The sequence below is a fragment of the Leucopleurus acutus genome (assembly GCF_964270905.1).
Source record: "Leucopleurus acutus genome assembly, chromosome: 9".
Taxonomy (NCBI): Eukaryota; Metazoa; Chordata; class Mammalia; order Artiodactyla; family Delphinidae; genus Leucopleurus; species Leucopleurus acutus.
The window spans coordinates 27,429,827-27,449,259 of NC_139144.1; the positions used below are offsets into that span (position 1 = coordinate 27,429,827).

Below are 19,433 nucleotides of genomic sequence, written 5' to 3' on the forward strand. Positions count from 1 at the left end.
ATTATAAAAATACCACAATGAGCTCCACTTCCTAGACATATAAGGCAGAGTGGCTGTTAAAACACAGCTCACAGCAAGTACCATATTTCCCTAATTTCTGCTGTAATTTTGATATATATGAAAGGTAAAGACTAGACTAAGGTCAGCAGAAAGTACCAGTGGCTTCCATGGATACTCTGACCTATTAAAATATATAGCTATAATGCTATATTATTCTTTAAAATGAGAGGTGAGAAAATAAGTGCTTTTTCATTTTTTGGTGGCTAAATTTTTGCTTATGATACATATGTATTTCCTAATCCTTCTAAAATCTTTTCCTACCCACTTTATATTTCTTCTACCTTCCTAAATCGCTAAGGAATAAGATGAACAGATCCAGTATTATACTGGTAAACTAACTCTTATAAAGAAAATAGGAAGGAAGGAAGGGGAGGAAGGAAAGGAAGGAAGGGAGGGAGGGAGAGAGAGAGAAAGAAAGAGAGGAAGGAAGGAAGGAAGGTAGAAAGAAAGAAAGAAAGAGGGAAAGAAAGAAGGAGGGGATGAAAGAAGGAGGGAAAGAAAGAGAGAAAAAAAGACAGGAAGAGAGAAACAGAAAGAGAGAAAGGAAGAAAAGATAGATCCTGGAATATAACATTTACCACTTTTTCAATGTTAATATTCCCACTCTGACTGATTTCAAGCTGGCTTAAAACCAGAATACAGAATTTCTAAATATTTAACAGTAGGCTGTCATTAGCTTAAATGAGCCAGCTCCAGCACATCACTGTTTCAAATTATCTCTGAAAACAAAGTTTCAGACATATTTGCTAGTCAATTATCTTATGAGGTATATGCTAGTAAAGGATTGGTCTTTGATGAGTCAAAATCAGCCTTGGGAAAGTAATATGCCTTTGCAGTGAGCACAACCATGTAGAAACATGTAAGGTTATAAAGATGTAACCTCATCTCTAAGCATATGTCTCTAAGCAGCCATAATATCCTTAGGTTTAATGTTTAAAATTCAGATTAAGTGAAAGAAACGGAATAATTCTAACTTTCTCACTCCATGTATCTAATGCCTTTTTTCAATTCTTCTTTGGTGGGTTAAAAATCTTTTAATTATACTGATACACATCATGAAACATGGATGGGTTACCAGGATGAATTGATTGATGGAAAGACTGGAGAAGCAAGAAGAACTACAATCCTGCAGCCTGTGGAACGAAAACCAGATTCTCAGAAAGACAGACAAAATGAAAAGGCAGAGGACTATGTACCAGATAAAGGAACAAGATAAAACCCCAGAAAAACAATGAAAAGAAGTGGAGATAGGCAATCCTCCAGAAAAAGAATTCAGAATGATAGTGAAGATGATCCAGGACCTCAGAAAAAGAATGGAGGCAAAGATCGAGAAGATGCAAGAAATGCTTAACAAAGACCTAGAAGAATTAAAGAACAAACACCTAGAAGAATTAAAGAACAAACAAACAAAGATGAATAATACAATAACTGAAACGAAAACTACTCTAGAAGGAACCAGTAGCAGAATAACTAAGGCAGAAGAAAAGATAAGTGACCTGGAAGACAGAATGTTGGAATTCACTGCTTTGGAACAGAATAAAGTAAAAAGAATGAAAAGAAATGAAGACAGCCTAAGAGACCTGTGAGACAACATTAAATGCACCAACATTCAAATTATAGGGGTCCCAGAAGGAGAAGAGAGACAGAAAGGACCCAAGAAAATATTTGAAAAGATTATAGTTGAAAACTTCCCTAACATGAGAAACGAAATAGCTGCTTAAGTCCAGGAAGAACAGAGAGTCCTAAGCAGGATAAACCCAAAGAGAAACACACCGAGACACATAGTAATCAAACTGACAAAAATTAAAGACAAAGAAAAATTATTAAAACCAACAAGGGAAAAATAACACATAACATACAAGGGAACTCCCATGAGATTAACAGCTTATTTCTGAGCAGAAACTCTACAAGCCAGAAGGGAGTGGCATGATATATTTAAAGTGATGAAAGGGAAGAACCTACAACCAAGATTAGTCTACCTGGCAAGGATCTCATTAAGATTCGACAGAGAAATCAAAAGCTTTACAGGCAAGCAAAAGCTAAGAGAATTCAGCACCACCAAACCAGCTCTACAACAAATGCTAAAGAAACTTCTGTAAGTGGGAAACACAAGAGAAGAAAAAGACCTACAAAAACAAACCCAAAACAATTAAGAAAATGGTAATAGGGACATACATATCGATAATTACCTTAAATGTGAATGGATTAAATGCACCAACCAAAGGACACAGGCTCGCTGAATGGATACAAAATCAAGACCCATATATATGCTGTCTACAAGAGACCCACTTCGACCTAAGGACACACACAGATGCAAGTGAAAAAGATATTCCATGCAAATGGAAATCAAAAGAAAGCTGGAGTAGCAATATTCATATCAGACAAAATAGACTTTAAAGAATGTTACAACAGACAAGGAACGACACTACATAATGATCAAGGAATCAATCCAAGAAGAAAATATAACAATTATAAATGTATATGGACCCAATATAGGAGAACCTCAATACATAAGGAACATGCTAACAGCTATAAAGAGGAAAATGACAGTAAAACAATAATAGTGGGGGACTTTAACCCCTCACTTACACGAATGGACAGATAAACCAGAGAGAAAATTAATAAGGAAACACAGCTTTAAATGACACAATAGACCTGATAGATTTAATTGATATTTATAGGACATTCCATCCGAAAACAGCAGATTACACTTTCTTCTCACATGCATTCGGAACATTCTCCAGGATAGATCACATCTTGGGTCACAAAAAAGCCTCGGTAAATTTAAGAAAATTGAAATCATATCAAGCATCTCTTCCGACCACAACGCTATGGGATTAGAAATCAATTACATGGAAAAAACCTTAAAAAACACAAACACATGGAGGCTAAACAATATGTTACTAAATAACCAAGAAATCACTGAAGAAATCAAAGAGGAAGTCAAAAAATACCTAGAGATAAATAACAATGAAAACATGACAATCCAAAACCTATGGGATGCAGCAAAAGCAGTTGTAAGAGGGAAGTTTATAGCTATACAAGCCTAACTCAAAAAACAAGAAAAATCTCAAATAAACAATTTAACGTTACACCTAAAGGAACTAGAGAAAGAAGAACAAGCAAAACCCAAAGTTAGCAGAAGGAAAGAAATCATAAAGATCAGAGCAGAAATAAATGAAATAGAAACAAAGAAAACAATAGCAAAGATCAATAAAACTAAAAGCTGATTCTTTGAGAAGATAAACAAAATTGATAAACCATTAGCCAGACTCATCAAGAAAAAGAGGGAGAGGACTCAAATCAATAAAATTAGAAATGAAAAAGCAGAAGTTACAACAGACACTGCAGAAATACAAAGCATCCTAAGAGACTACTACAAGCAACTCTATGCCAATAAAATGGACAACCTGGAAGAAATGGACAAATTCTTAGAAAGGTATAACCTTCCAAGACTGAACCAGGAAGAAATAGAAAATATGAACAGACCAATCACAAGGAATGAAATTGAAACTGTGCTTAAAAATCTTCCAACAAACAAACGCTTCCCTGGTGGCACAGTGGTTGAGAGTCCGCCTGCCAACACAGGGGACACGGGTTTGTGCCCCAGTCCAGGAAGATCCCACATGCCGTGGAGCGGCTGGGCCCGTGAGCCATGGCCACTGAGCGTGCACGTCCAGAGCCTGTGCTCTGCAACAGGAGAGGCCACAACAGTGAGAGGCCCGCATACCGCAAAAAAAAAAAAAAAAAAAAAACTTCCAACAAACAAAAGCCCAGGACCAGATGGCTTGACAGGTGAATTCTATCAAACATTTAGAGGAGAGCTAACACCCATCCTTCTCAGACTCTTCCAAAAAATTGCACAGGAAGGAAAACTCCCAAACTCGTTCTATGAGGCCACCATTACCCGGATACAAAAACCAGACAAAGATACTACAAAAAAAGAAAATTACAGACCAATATGAATGAATATTGATGAATATACTGATGAATATAAATGCACAAGTCGTCAAAAAAATACTAGCAAACAGAATCAACAGCACATTAAAAGGATCATACACCATGATCAAGTGGGATTTATCCCAGGGATGCAAGGATTCTTCAATATATGCAAATCAATCAATATGATACACCATATTTACAAATTGAAAAATAAAAACCATATGATCATCTCAGTAGATGCAGACAAAGCTTTTGACAAAATTCAACACCTATTTTTGATAAAAACTCTCCAAAAAGTGGATACAGAGGGAACCTGCCTAAACATAATAAAGACCATATATGGCAAACTCACAGCAAACATCATTCTCAATGGTGAAAAACTGAAAGCATTTCCCCTAAGATCAGGAAAAAGACAAGGATGTCCAGACTTGCCACTATTATTCAACATAATTTTGGAAGTCCTAGCCATGGCAAGCAGAGAGGAAAAAGAAATAAAAGGAATACAAATTGGAAAAGAAGAAGTAAAACTGTCACTGTTTGCAGATGACATGATACTATACATAGAGAATCCTAAAGATGTCACCAGAAAACTACTAGAGCTAATCAATGAATTTGGTAAAGTAGCAGGATACAAAATTAATGCACAGAAATCTCTTGCATTCCTATACACTAACAACAAAAGATCAGAAAGAGAAATTAAGGAAACAGTCCCATTCACCACTGCAACAAAAAGAATAAAATACTTAGGAATAAACCTACCTAAGGAGGTAAAAGACCTGTACTCAGAAAGCTATAAGACACTGATGAAAGAATTCAAAGATGACACAAACAGATGGAGAGATATACCATGTTCTTGGATTGGAAAGAATCAATATTGTGAAAATGACTATACTACCCAAAGCAATCTACAGATTCAATGCAATCCCTATCAAATTACCAATGACATTTTTTGTAGAACTAGAACAAAAAAATCTTAAAATTTGTATGGAGACACAAAACACCCCAAATCACCAAAGCAATCTTGAGGGGGGGAAAAAAAAACAGAGCTGGGGGAATCAGACTCCTGGACTTCAGAATATACTACAAAGCTACAGTAATCAAGACAATATGGTACTGGCACAAAAACAGAAATACAGATCAATGGAACAGGATAGAAATCCCAGAGATAAACCCACATAGCTATGGTCACCTTATCTTTGATAAAGGAGGCAGGAATATACAATGGAGAAAAGACAGCCTCTTCAATAAGTGGTGCTGGGAAAACTGGACAGCTACATGTAAAAGAATGAAATTAGAACACTTCTTAACAACATACACAAAAATAAACTCAAAATGGATTAGAGAACTAAATGTAAAACGAGACACTATAAAACTCTTAGAGGAAAACATCAGCAGAACACTCTATGACATCAATCACAGCAAGATCCTTTTTGACCCACCTCCTAGAGAAATGGAAATAAAAACAAAAATAAAGAAATGGGACCTAATGAAACTTAAAAGCAAGACCAAAAGACAACCCTCAGAATGGGAGAAAATATTCACAAACGAATCAATGGACAAAGGATTAATCTCCAAAATATATAAGCAGCTCATACAGCTCAATATTAAAAAAACAAGCAGCCCAATCCAAAAATGGGCAAAAGACCTAAATAGACATTTCTTCAAAGAAGACATACAGATGGCCAAGAGGTACATGAAAAGCTGCCCAACATCATTAATTATTGAAGAAATGCAAATCAAAACTACAATGAGGTATCATCTCACACCAGTTAGAATGGGGATCATCAGAAAATCTACAAACAACAAAGGCTGGAGAGGGTGTGCAGAAAAGGGAACCTTCTTGCACTGTTGGTGGGAATGTAAATTGGTACAGCCACTATGGAGAACAGTGTGGAGGTTTCTTAAAAAACTAAAGATAGAATTACCATATGACCCAGCAATCCTGCTGCTGGGCATATACCCAGAGACAACCATAATGCAAAAGGACACATGCACCCCAATGTTCATTGCAGCACCATTTACAATAGTCAGGTCATGGAAGCAACCTAAATGCCCATTGACAGATGAATGAATAAGGGGGATGTGGTACATATATATAATGGAATATTATTCAGCCATAAAGAGGAACAAAATTGGGTCATTTGTATAGATGTGGATGGACCTGGAGCCTGTCATACAGAGTCTGACATAATAATGCCTGTATGTGGAATCTAGAAAAACGGTAGAGATTAACCAGTTTGCATGGCAGAAATAGAGATCCAGATGTAGAGAATAAATGTATGGACACCAAAGGGGGACAGCGGGTGTGGGGTGGTTGTGGCAGGGATGAATTGGAAAATAAAAAACAAAAAAATTTTTAAAAAGACTGGATAGTTACTTATCGAGACTCCCTCCTTTCTACTCTTTTACTGTGTTCTGTTTATGTTGAAATCAGAGTTAAAAAGCATAGTTATAAATTAGTATGATTTAAGGTTTTTACTATCTTCTGTATTTTGAAAATTGATATTAATTCTGTGCTTTTTATTATGGAGTCAGTTTGCTGCATGCAGATAGTTTCAGGAATTTTGATTCATAATTCTTTGGGGATTATATTTGCAGGAAATGGTGTCTAGCCAGTTACATCATTGTCTCTTTAGCCAATCTAGACTTAAATTGGACAAGTTTAATTCATTTCATGAAGCATGACTTAGTTTCTTTCTTCTCCTCTACCTGCCCTAAGAGGGACCTCTGAACAGGCAGGTATGGGTTCAAAGACAAAGATTAATCAGGGGACATTTTATAGCAGTTCTGTTTATTTTACTTCGTTTAAGGTTAAGCTTTATTTATTATTAGCTTCTTTGACTTCTTTCTACATTTAAGATAAAAAGGTTTCTTCCTATTTTTCCTTCTAAGCTTCAAGATATTATTTTACTTATTTTAATGTCTAAAGGGGTATGCCAAGTATTAACATACTTAAAGAATGTCTTATGTAAAATTTTCTCTATGTAAAATTTTCTCTATAGTTATTTTAGTGACTTGTGTTTTCTTTGTTTATAATAATGGAAATATATTTTGCTCATGAAACTTTTTTTTTTTTTGTACAAATTGAGAAGCAGTAATAAGCCCTTGTTTTCAGTCAGAATTTCTTAACTGGGTTCCATGGATGAGTTTTACAAGCCTCTAAAGTTGAATATAAAAGTATATGTATGTATAAATGTGTACATTGTTCTAGAGAGAGAGACCATAACTTTCATCAGACTTGCAACAGGTCATGAGTCACCTCTCCCCCAATTAAGAACTTTCACGTACTTTTTGTATAATGTGTGGCATTGATTCTTTTACTTACCAAGTACCATACTTGGCATCATAAAAGATGCAAAGGTCTTTATTGAATGCCTTCACTAGATTACAATGTGTGAGATGCCCTATATTTTTTTCAACAGCCTCGCAGAGTTGTTATTATTGTTGTTGTTGTTGAAAAATAATCTGCATTTACAGTGAATTTCATGCTGAAGATATTTCCTGCAATATTTATTGTATGGTTGAATTCATTTTTAATTACTTTGAGCTTTTTATTTTTAGACCTTAATTTTGTTGTAACTCAGGCACACATTGTTAGCAGTTTGGCTTTAAGAATGTTCTATTTTTGTAATGAGATTTTGTTGTTTTTATCTCAGAAGCAGATAAAATTCTGGCAGTATATTCTATTTAGAAATGTTTTTTAAGTTTTCATATCTCATTCAACATTCTAAATTGAAAGATCTGCCTTATGATTAAAAAAAAACTACAATCTAATAATAGTGGCTAAATCCTAAGAGAAATTCTATTTCCCATGATATATTGTAACACAAAAATTTCAACTACAGTAATGGTGAATTCTATTGTTTGTGTATATTTCAGATGTAGCACTTTATCTTCACACATAGTACCACTGCCTTATTTTAGGGCTAAACTCTCTTATCTGGATGAAAGTAGGATCCTAATTGGCTTCATGGTCACTGCTTTCTCCATTCACCAATCTCACCTTTGTGTTTTCTCCACACATATTCTAAAATCACTCACACTTATCAGACATATTGGATCCTATCACCCTTCTCTTGTAATTCCTCTTTAGATCCTCCTTGATTGGAAGATGAAGTTCATATTCCTTAGGATGGTACACTTAGATCTTCATACTTTTTCCCTAATAGCCCACTGTTTTTCTGACCCTGAGTCTATATTATTTAAGCCATTTCAAGTTGGATATTCTATTATTTATAGCTAGAAAGTTTTTCTCTGGCTTATTCAACTTTGTTTTCCAACAACTAGCACAAGACTTGGCCATGAAGTTGATAAATAGATATCTGGAGACATAGGTGATCTTTTCTGGGTAATTTTTTAACACACTCAGATATAAGTAATAGCTAGTCAGTAATACATTAAATAAACTTTTAGGAATATTATAAGACCTATCTTAAAATATGCAGGTGTTTTTGTGTGTCTGCTCACTTTCAAGAAAATGGACGTTATAACCTGTGCAGGTATCATTCCTGCACAATGAATAAATTGAACTATAGAATTTCTGAGGTTACTTCTGGTTTGGAAATACTTTTTTGCAAAGAGAGGCACGTATATCTCCCTGTAAAGATGTGTGTATTATATAAGTACACATATAAACATAAAAGCTGATATGGCTTATGGATAATAGCAAAGACTATTTGCCACAGTCTTTGGGAGTAGATTCATAAGTCACAAGCTGGTAATTATTTCCAGTCAACATTAATTGGTTTGCCTCTTTTAGCAAGCCTAATATAGTTTACCAAGAGAATTATAAAGGTTACAATACTACTCAACTACAAATCTAAAAAGTCACATCTTGCTGGAGAATGTGTTTATTCTGTCTATTATATTTTATTATAAGCATTCTCCTTTGCTGGATTTTGCATTTTTTTCTCTCAGTTTTATCGAGGTATGATTGACATACAACACTGTATAAGGTTTACGACATAATGATTTGACTTACATACATCATGAAGTGATTATCATGGTAAGTTTAGTGAATATTTATCATCTCATGTAGATACAAAATTAAACAAATAGAAAAAATATTTTTCTTGTGACGAGAACTGAGAATTTCCTCTTAACTTCCATATATAACATACAGCAGTATTAACTGTATTTATCGTGTTGTGCATTACATCCCTAGTACTTATTTTTCTTGTAAGTGGAAGTTTGTACCTTTTGACTACCTTCATCCAACTACCTCCCTCCCCCCACCTCTGTTAACCACAAATCTGATCTTTTTCTGACTCTGTTTCTTTGTTTTTAAAGTATAATTGACCTATTATAACACTGTTTTAGTTCCTGGTACACAATGTAATGATTCAATATTTCCATACATTTCAAAATGATCACCATGTTAAGTCTAGTTATGATCTGTCACCATACAAAGATATTATATAATTATTGACTATATTCCCCACACTGTACATTTCATACCTGTGACAATTTATTTTGCAACTGGAAGTTTGTACCCCTTAGTCTACCTCATATATTTCTTTCCGTACCCTATCTCCCTCCCCTCTAGCTATGACTTGTTTGTTCTCCATATCTATAACTCTGTTTCTGTTTTGTTTGTTCATTTGTTTTGTTTTGTAGGTTTCACATGCAAGTGAAATCATACAGTATTTGTCTTTCTCTGACATTTCACTTAGCATAATACCCTCTAGGCCCATGCATATTGCTGCAAATGGTAAGGTGTCATTCTTTTTTATGGCTGAGTAATATTCCATTGTATGTATATATCACATCATCTTTATCCATTCATCTGTTGATGGGCCACTTAGGTTGCTTTCATATCTTGGCCATTGCAAATAATGTTGCAGTGAACATAGGGTTGCATATATGTTTTCAAATTAGTGTTTTCATTTTCTTCGTATGAGTATATTTTCTTTATTAATCAAGAATTTGGATGGCAGAAATCCATGTGTTAATATGTTAGATTTTTTTTTTCACCATGGTACAAACTAAAATGATCTCTCTCAAAGGTGCAAGATTTAGCAGAGAAGACTGACTCAGAATAGGTAGGTGAGGTTCATGTTGAGCCAAAAATGAAGAACAATACATTTTAACTGTTTAAAATGCTGATATAACACCTTAAAATTACTGATGTTACAGCTTAGTCTTATGCAATATTTTTCTGATTTATAAAATTATTTGAACATATATTTGTGGAATGTGAAAGATAGTTCTATGGTCACATATCCTGGGGTGGGGGGAGGGGCTAAGAACTAATTTACTGAGTGACCAGGAGCATATTTGTGCTTAAAATAATAAACTATAGGGTTTGACTATAAAATACTTGATTAAAAGCTCCAAAGCAGACAGTTTTAATGAAGCTCCAATATAAGTGAGAATATTTTATTTGTGAGGGTTATTTGTGGAAAAATTTACAGTATTAAATACTAATCACTTGACAAAGTAACATAGGCCTCTCAGATTACTTCCCTTTAAATTTTACAACTACTTTTTGTGATACCTAACATATATACAAATGTATAAAATAATAGTCCCATAACCCCCAGATACCTGTAACACAATCTCAGTAATTATCAACTAATGCCCACTTTTGTTTCAACTTACTTACACTTAATCTTCTCCATTAAATTATTCTGAAGCAAAAATCACATAGTCAAATATCCTATCTTTCACCCATAATATGAAGTTCTTAAGTTAATGTATCTGATTCTCCAAAATTTTTTCTCATGGCTATTTTTTGTCTTATTTGAGGAATATTGCCCTACCCCCAAGATTGTCTCATATTTTTTTTCTAAAATTTAGTTAGTTTATTTATTTTGCCATTTAATTGGCATACCAGTTGCCCTATATAATTTATTGAAACTATTATCCTTTTACCATGTTCTGTATTGCTACTTTGACATAAGTAATAGATCCATATCTTGTGGATATTAACTTGACTCTTTATTTTGTTCTCTTGTCTATTTGTCTTTCATGCCCCTATACTACACTGTTTTAATTATTGTATTTTATATTAAGTCTTTATTTGGGGAAAAGCAAGTCCTCACACCTTGATTTGCCTTCATCAAATCTATTGACAAGGTTGTTCCTAATACTCCCTTAGGATTCTTTATTTTTGAAGGGTTGCAGGACCTAGTGATGTTCCCTTTTCATTCGTGACATTGGTAAAATGTGCCTTAACTCTTTATCAGCTTACTCAGAGTAATATAGGTTTTATTATTATTTTCAAATAACCAACTTTGGGCCTTACTTTCATATGTTTTCTTTCCATTTCATTAATTTCAGTTTTTATCTTATTTCATTTTTAAAAATCTCTGAGTTTGTTTTGCTGTTTGTTTTCTGTCTTCAGATGAAATGCAGTTTTAAATAACATGCAGGGAAAAGAAGTTTTGAGGAAATAGGTAATATTTTTAAATGAATGGTGACAAAAATACTACATATTAAATTTTGCGAGGTGCAGTTAAAGTAGTACTTAGGGGAGAATATATAGGCTTCAATTTCATTTTAACTGCATCTCACAGTTTCATTGTTCAAAAATATCCTCTATTCCCTTAACTTCTAAAGATATAGAGAATGCTCCAGATAACTGATTGTTTTGATCTCTAGCATAATTATTGATATTTAAGATCACAGATAATACTCAGCATGATTTCAACCCACTGAAATCTGTTGAGGCTTGTTTTATAGCCCCTAATATATGATCAGATTTTATGAATCTTCATGTGTGCTGGAAAAAAAGTTATATTCATTAATCACTGAGTGTAGTGTTTACATATTTTGTACATCAATCTGGTCAAGTTTTCGTTTCAGTTATTGTATTTTTAATTTCTAGATATATTTCATATATTTGCAAATATTCTCTGTTAGTTTTATAGTATCCAGTACTCTAACCAAATTTCAAACTTGGTTTATATCTCTTGAACTTAATAGGCATAATTATTTTACAATTTATAATTCAAAATTTCTGTAGTTACTTTATTTTTGTTTCCGCTTTTTGTGGTTTTGCTACTTCTTGGTTATGATATATTTTCTCATGTGCTTGGTTATATTTAATCACGTAGTGTTTACTGGATTGAAAAATTGCTAGAAATAATGGGAGGTCTAGGATACTATTACCTTCCCAGAGAGAGAATTTTAATTTCCTTCTGCTAGGCACTTGGGAGCATTACCAGTACTACACCACTTTAATCCAATTTGGGTTATTTTTTTTGGATTAAGAATATTCAAATTGTCTTATGATGATTTTATATAGGTAATGTAAAACTTCTTGGCTGTGAAGTTAAGCAATGGGTGGAACTTTCTATAACTTTTTAACAAATGGCTATTTTAATTCAAATATCTTTCATTGTGTTAGCTCAGTTATACAAAGAGCTATCTATAAAGCATCACAATGTTACTGAGGGCGTGGATATCAATACCTACTTGGCTGTTTAAACTCCACTTGTTTGAAATCAAACAGCATAGTCCATACAAATCAATTGTATCACATCATTGATTTTCTCTTTCTTTTTATATTAGCAAAGTTTATGAGGTATTGTAAGTCTGTCTTTCCTGCTTGGAAAATGTTATAACTTCTGTCTTCAGTAATCATACACATTTTTCATCTTCACATTCAAGATATGTCCTGTGCTCAAATGTGTTACATGTCTGCCATGAGCTTCATTTTTCCCGACACTAAATCTACCCTTCAGCTTCACTGCCTTCTCAACATTCCCCAGAATATATTATATTCTTTCCAGGGTAATTTTATACCTTTTCCCTGAAAAGCTTTTCTTCTTCTATTTACATTTTTTTAAAAATCTGTTTTTGGGCTTCCCTGGTGGCGCAGTGGTTGAGAGTCCGCCTGCCGATGCAGGGGACACGGGTTCGTGCCCTGGTCCGGGAAGATCCCACATGCCGCAGAGCGGCTGGGCCCGTGAGCCATGGCCGCTGAGCCTGTGCATCCCGAGCCTGTGCTCTGCCAACGGGAGAGGCCACAACACTGAGAGTCCCGCATACCGCAAAAAAAAAAAAAAAAAAAATCTGTTCTTAAAGAACTACATTATTATTTTCCTCCTCTATTTATAGAGAATTTACTGCCTATCTCAGCCCAAATAAATTTACCTTATTTTCAACCTCAAAGTTAAATAACAGTTACACTATTGTTTGACACTCTGTAGTATTTATTTAAATTGTTCTAAGTGTATATCTTCTCTTCCAGTGAGACTGTATACTTTTAAGGAAACAAGTTTGTCAAATATTTTTTAAAACCTTATATGGTGCTATGTACATAAGAAAACCTTCATGAATATTCAGTTAAATAGAGAAAGGTATACTATGATGAGAATCAACAGAATTACTAAGAATCCAAACTAAAAAATAGCAAAAGGGCCTAAAAAATTATTAACATTGATATATTTACCTTGCTTCAAAAGTAATGACTAACAGCTATAATAATTTCTCCTTATTTTGATGATGGAAATTCCAGTGTATTAAATAACTGTTTTATTGATGCCTTTCATTGGCAAAATATAAGGATAACTCCTGTGAGAGTTCCCAAATACTTCTATGTTTATGACTAGTTCAGACTACCTTAGAATTATATTTCATCTCTTAAGCACTTACTGTAGTTGTAGTTGTTTTTGTGGAAGAAGTTGGCTGCGTTGTGGTCCAAGGAAACACATGAATTATGACTGTTGTAGTGGCTGACAGCTGACTAGTTTTATTCCCACCTAATTCATCAGTAAGTTCAATAAGTAGCTGGAAAGTTATAGGGTCCTGAATCTCTTGAAAAACATCATACTGGAAATTCTGAGTGATGGCCAGATAAGGAGGATCAACGCCTAGTCTCCAAAGTGTGAATTGATTATTTATGTTTCCTGAAAATGATGAGGTAATAAAACAGAAATAAGACTATATCACATATTATGTTATTTCTATTGTCTTGTTGAAATTCTTATTTAAAAATATGTTCCATGATAATATGTTTTCAACAGTTATAAAATATCTCATATAGGGTATCTTTTAAAATAGCATAAAAGTGAATTATTTGAAATTATGTCTTACCTCCTACAATTGGAATAGCTCAGCTAGCTGTTCCTGGAAGAATCTTTGTCTGAACAGTTGAGCAGAATAAAAGGAATCTTAATAGTGGAATAAATCCAAGTTTCCAAATGTGGTGGATTACATACAGGAGGCTCATTATTCATATTCTATTATACAAGAATATTATCTATTTTAGATTATGTCTTAAAAATCTTGCCATATCTAATCAATTGCTTGTTGAATTTTTATTATTCTTTATCTTCACAATATTGCTCAAGTATACTTTTACAATTTTTCTTAATTATTTTATATTTGAAGACAATATTTAAGTGTTTCATCATGGAAACTTTGTTGTTTGGAGTTACCTATCAATATAGTCCATGTTCTCTTTTTAATTTATGAACAAGGAATCACTTTTTAATAAATGTCCATAAACTACACAGTATTGCTAGGACAAATACTCATGACAGTCATGAGATTATTGAGTTTTACAATCATATTGAAAACTAACTATTATCTACTCTAGTCCCTTCCCTTTAATCCAGAAGATATATGTCATCAAGTCTCCTATTGAGCAATACCTCAAAAGGGGTACTCACTATATAAAAGGAAGCATACTTCACCATTGAAAAGCAATACTTGTTAGAAATATTAATTTTTATTGATCTCAGGAGTTTTTTCTTTTGTCTGCAAATTCAACATGTTATTTCTAGTTTTTGTTCTGAAGAAACTCAAAATCTAGTAGAGCATGTGGCTTAAATTTCAAATATGTGGGAGATTCCAGCAATTAGATTGAAAGAGGAACTATATTATCTCTGGGAATGTTTGAATTCTAAGGTTCTTTGACTCAGTAATCTAGGATAGAAAGTATCTGATAAACTTCTTGCCATTATCACCCCCTCCTTCTTGCTGCTAACAGACATTACCATTTTATCCAGTCTCCTGGAGAATATAAACATAGTCTCAAGAGATATTATCAAAGTATCCCTCAATGAAGACACTACCAATTTATCAGAATAGAATGTGAAACGAAACCAATTTATGTCCGTGATTTAGGAAAATGAAGTGCCTAATTTCACTTAGGCTCTCCTTCCTTTCCTTAGTAATATTTCTTGAATATCCTTGGGCTCCTTAACTTTGAACAGTCCCTTAGAAGCCACCTGAGAGTGCAGAGCAAATCCACTGTCTTTTTTTTTTTTTTTTTTCTCTCCAGTGCAATGCAGTTTGGTTTGTTGGATTGCCCACTGGAGGCCATAAAGGGGTACTTGCTAATATTTAAGCCCTATTTCGCTAATTAAATACTGATTTCTTTAAGATTAAAGCTGCTATAACCATATTTCCCTGAAAATGAATTATCCTTAGTCTCCCTCTCTCCCTGCAAATATAGTCCAAGAAAGGGAAAGATATTATCTGTTCTTTCACAATTTCTCTATAGCTGCTTTTGTAATAATAATAACCACAACTAATATATATTGAATGCATAATACATGCTAGATTCTAATTTACCTACATTAGTATATATTCAACAACCCCATGAAAAATGCAAAAGTATTATTCTAAAACAGAAACTGAAAAGAGATAAAATACCTCAGACAGCTATAAAGTGTGTAGGTACCAGAATTCAAAAACAAGATTTTAACCTGTGTGCTATACTGTCTATTTAAGACTGCTTTCTACTTAATCATAATCAGTTTACACTATTATGACACTAGCCTACTCTGTTATGTGTTCTTATAAAACGTTTCTTCTACTATTTAAAAGATATTTGGAATGATTTTAATGCATTTAAATGGGACATTTCTTTATCTTTTAAATGATGGTTCAGTTTATATGCACTCTTAAAGCATTTCTAGTTCTAAGAAACAGTGGATTGTATGTTTTATAACTTCTTCATATATGAGCTGAAATTTTCATAAAATCCCAAATAGGTTTTCTTTGCTATTCAAATATTATTTTTAATTAGGCAAACACATTTAAACTGAAACATTATTTATAAAACACATTTGAAATACAAATATAAGTGTCTACATATCTTTATGAAAAGAAAAACCATTGCCTAGTAGTCTACCTAACTTTTCATTTTTTTGTATTAGTTTATTTTTTCCATTTTTGTGGAAAGGAAAAATAATACGTATACAGATATATTTGGAAAAAATGCCTGTAAAAGACCAGATATAGAAAAGATATTGGAGGCACAAACAGAAAACACTGCAGAAATGGATAATCAATACATATAGTAAGATGTAGGTGGAAATTGTTACATCACAATAAAATTTTTCCTTATTATTTTCTGTTTTATTGTATGTTCTTATATTCTGATTTTTCCCTGGAGTATAATAAATGATTTCAGAAAAACTGCTTTCCTTTTGGTAATAGAGATATCATATTACTACTCAGGTACACTGAACTCCACTCAGTAGTATATTAGACTGTCTGTGTGCCTGTTATTCCAATTTCATATTATCCTTAAAATCCATACTACGAAGGTGATATTCCTTCCATGTAATGAGTGCTTACTAACCTAACTTCGCGTAAGTGAAGAGAGTCCTTCAGGGAACGATATTATCTGGACCAAGTGGTCTATGCAGCTCTTTTCCTTTTGAGAGTGAGACTGCTCAGTTATTCTATAGATACTCTGATGCAAATTACAGAGTTGCATACATATATATATACACACACACATATATAGCAATATATAGTGTATATATGTAGCAATATATAGCTAAACATACACACTCATCCATATCTATATCTAGTGGCTCAGATCCTATGAAGAATAGCTAAGATGGTTTAACTGCTCAAAACTGGCCAAGTTCCTCACCTCTACAACTTTGCGCAATATGCTCTCTTCACAGATAACTCCTGTTAGTTTCCTATTAGACTCATTCATTCATTTACCTTTTTCTTCTGTTCTCACATTACTCATTTGTGTAAACTGTTTTATATTTGTGAAAACAGATATACTTGACTACGAATAATATTGACTTGAATATGCAGTAGCTCTTTCATAAATATTATATAGGAAAATGTATTACTTAACTTTAAAATGTCTTGCTCTAAAGCATAACACTTAGAACCCCCAATGGCTTTATTCTGAATGTTCTAGCATAGTACCATCACTGCAGGGACAGTGTGAAATTATGTAGAGACAACCAGAACTTAAAAAGAAAAAGCAATCTATGGTTACGAGGGCAAAATCAAATGAAAAGGGCACGAGTTAATTAAATGAGTTAAAATTATTCATTAATTTTACTGTAAAGTTTGTTACCCTTAAAAGTCAATCCATCTCATAACTTTAGTGAGAAATTAACAAACCTGAATAGAGTAAAAGTATTATTGAGAAGGATAGAGGATAAGGACCCACAAACAGTCCTCAGGTAGAAGCTGTTTAAAAGCTTTCAGAAAAATCTGTCGTTTGTGGCTTTGATTTATTGGTGGCTTCCAGGTTCATCACTTGACCTTATTTTCTAGACCTGTAATTTTCAGCAGTCTTGTTGGTATCTCCATTGATGAACATGTTGGAAAGAAGAATTCTTTTTTCTCCAACATTATTATGACAAGCCTTTAAGCTAGTTCTTAACATTGAGCACAGGAGATTCTGACAAGCTTGAATCATCAGCTCCTACTTCTGGGGCGCTGTTTCTGTGGCCTGACGTTTAATCTATAATGCCAGTGTTACTTATCAGAATAATTCTGAGCAAAGACCATTATTATCCTGACTAACTGAACCTCCAATTACTGGATAATGTAACACATTTACTGCTCTAAATGTTCTCAATTAAAATATTAGAAATATGACTATCATATTGTGAAAATTTACTCAATGTGTAGTCTACAAGAGAGAGGGAAACTAAGTTTTAGCTGTTTGTACATTTCAAAAATTTAGAATTATTAAACTTCTGGAATGGTGATGGATGAACAAGAAGTTCTTTTCACTAAGAAGAAAAAGGATAGGTAATGCTTTACCTTTCTTGTCACTTGCAATACAAAAATGTAAATAATAAGGAAAGCTAACATAATTCATAACACTATTACTCATACTATAGAATTTTATTATATAAATTTATTAACCAAATTTCAGTAACTAAAAACAAACATAGTCAGTTTATCTGGGAAGTTCCTTCAAACCTGTTCCCAGTTAAAGACAAATAAATTAAGATTATCTTTAAGTAATGAGTAAAAGCCATTTTCAATTTCTCTCTTGTTAATGAAGAAACCAAAGCTATCTATATTTCTTTATTTGTTAATTAAGAAACTATTATTGTCAATATAGAAATTATAATTCTTGAAAATACTATTATTTTTATTTTACCTTCTAGAGATATAATATTTTTTTAAGTATAGAAAATGTATCAGTTGTTAAAATACAAATAAACTCATGGATCGTTTGGACAGTTATGAGCCCTTTTCTTTTTTTTTTTTTTTTTTTGCGGTACGCGGTCCTCACTGTTGTGGCCTCTCCCGTTGTGGAGCACAGGCTCCAGACACGCAGGCTCAGCGGCCATGGCTCACGGGCCTAGCCGCTCCACAGCATGTGGGATCTTCCCAGACCGGGGCACGAACCCGTGTCCCCTGCATCGGCAGGCGGACTCTCAACCACTGCGCCACTAGGGAAACCCATGAACCCTTTTCTTAATATAAATTGAAGTTAAATTTAAAAATGTCAAATGGAAACTTAAGCAAATTTTCTAATAGTAACATGCTATGCTAATATGGGTACTATACACTGATTCTTATTATATAAAACAGGGTACTACATATAAAATAATAAAACTAATAACTCTGCAAGAGGTAATTATAATCTCCAGTATCTTTAGACAGGGCAGTCTCTCACAGAAATGTTTAGAAAAGGTGTGAGGCTTTAATATCTAATTTAAAATTATAGGCAACTATTTGTATGAATGTTCATGGGATCCATGGAGACAAATGAGGTTATATATTATACAAAGTGTTTTTAAAATCTTGCTTCTCACAGATTGACAAGATAATGATAATATTCAACGGCAAAATCCTTTTGGTAATTCCACAAATTATAATTCTACAAATATAACACATGCAAGTGTGCAACAAGTTCTTCAAGTTTTCATTTTGGTCTCTAAACATTTATACCCTCCCCGCCAAAAAAAAAAAGTGGAATTCTGAATTTATCAAATGGGGCAAAGCTATTTGCAAGTTTTCCAGTTCACAAAATGATCAGTTCTAGTGATGAATCACACTGTTTCATGTTATTTTAATTACATTTTACATAAAACCTGTCAAGAACAAATCCATCTTCAAAAGTGAAGGTAATTATACCTTATAAATATTACAAACACAATCATTCTTACATTTATACATTACTTATTTGGGAAGAATGATTCTTTAAAGTTTTGGTTGACATAAACTAGTCTGTTTTCATTCTCGTTAAAATT

At 33.3% G+C, this 19,433-nt stretch overlaps 1 protein-coding gene across 1 annotated transcript in view; it reads right to left on the reverse strand.

Annotated features, from left to right (window-relative positions):
• LOC309966250 (cadherin-related family member 3-like) overlaps positions 1–19,433 on the reverse strand; it is a gene marked incomplete at both ends in the record, with an annotated part of 103,953 nt that overhangs the window by 5,464 nt on the left and 79,056 nt on the right. The window contains 2 exon segments of the mRNA XM_082846225.1: positions 13,603–13,856; positions 14,072–14,189. Of these exon segments, the coding sequence (XP_082702351.1) occupies positions 13,603–13,856; positions 14,072–14,189 (372 nt within the window).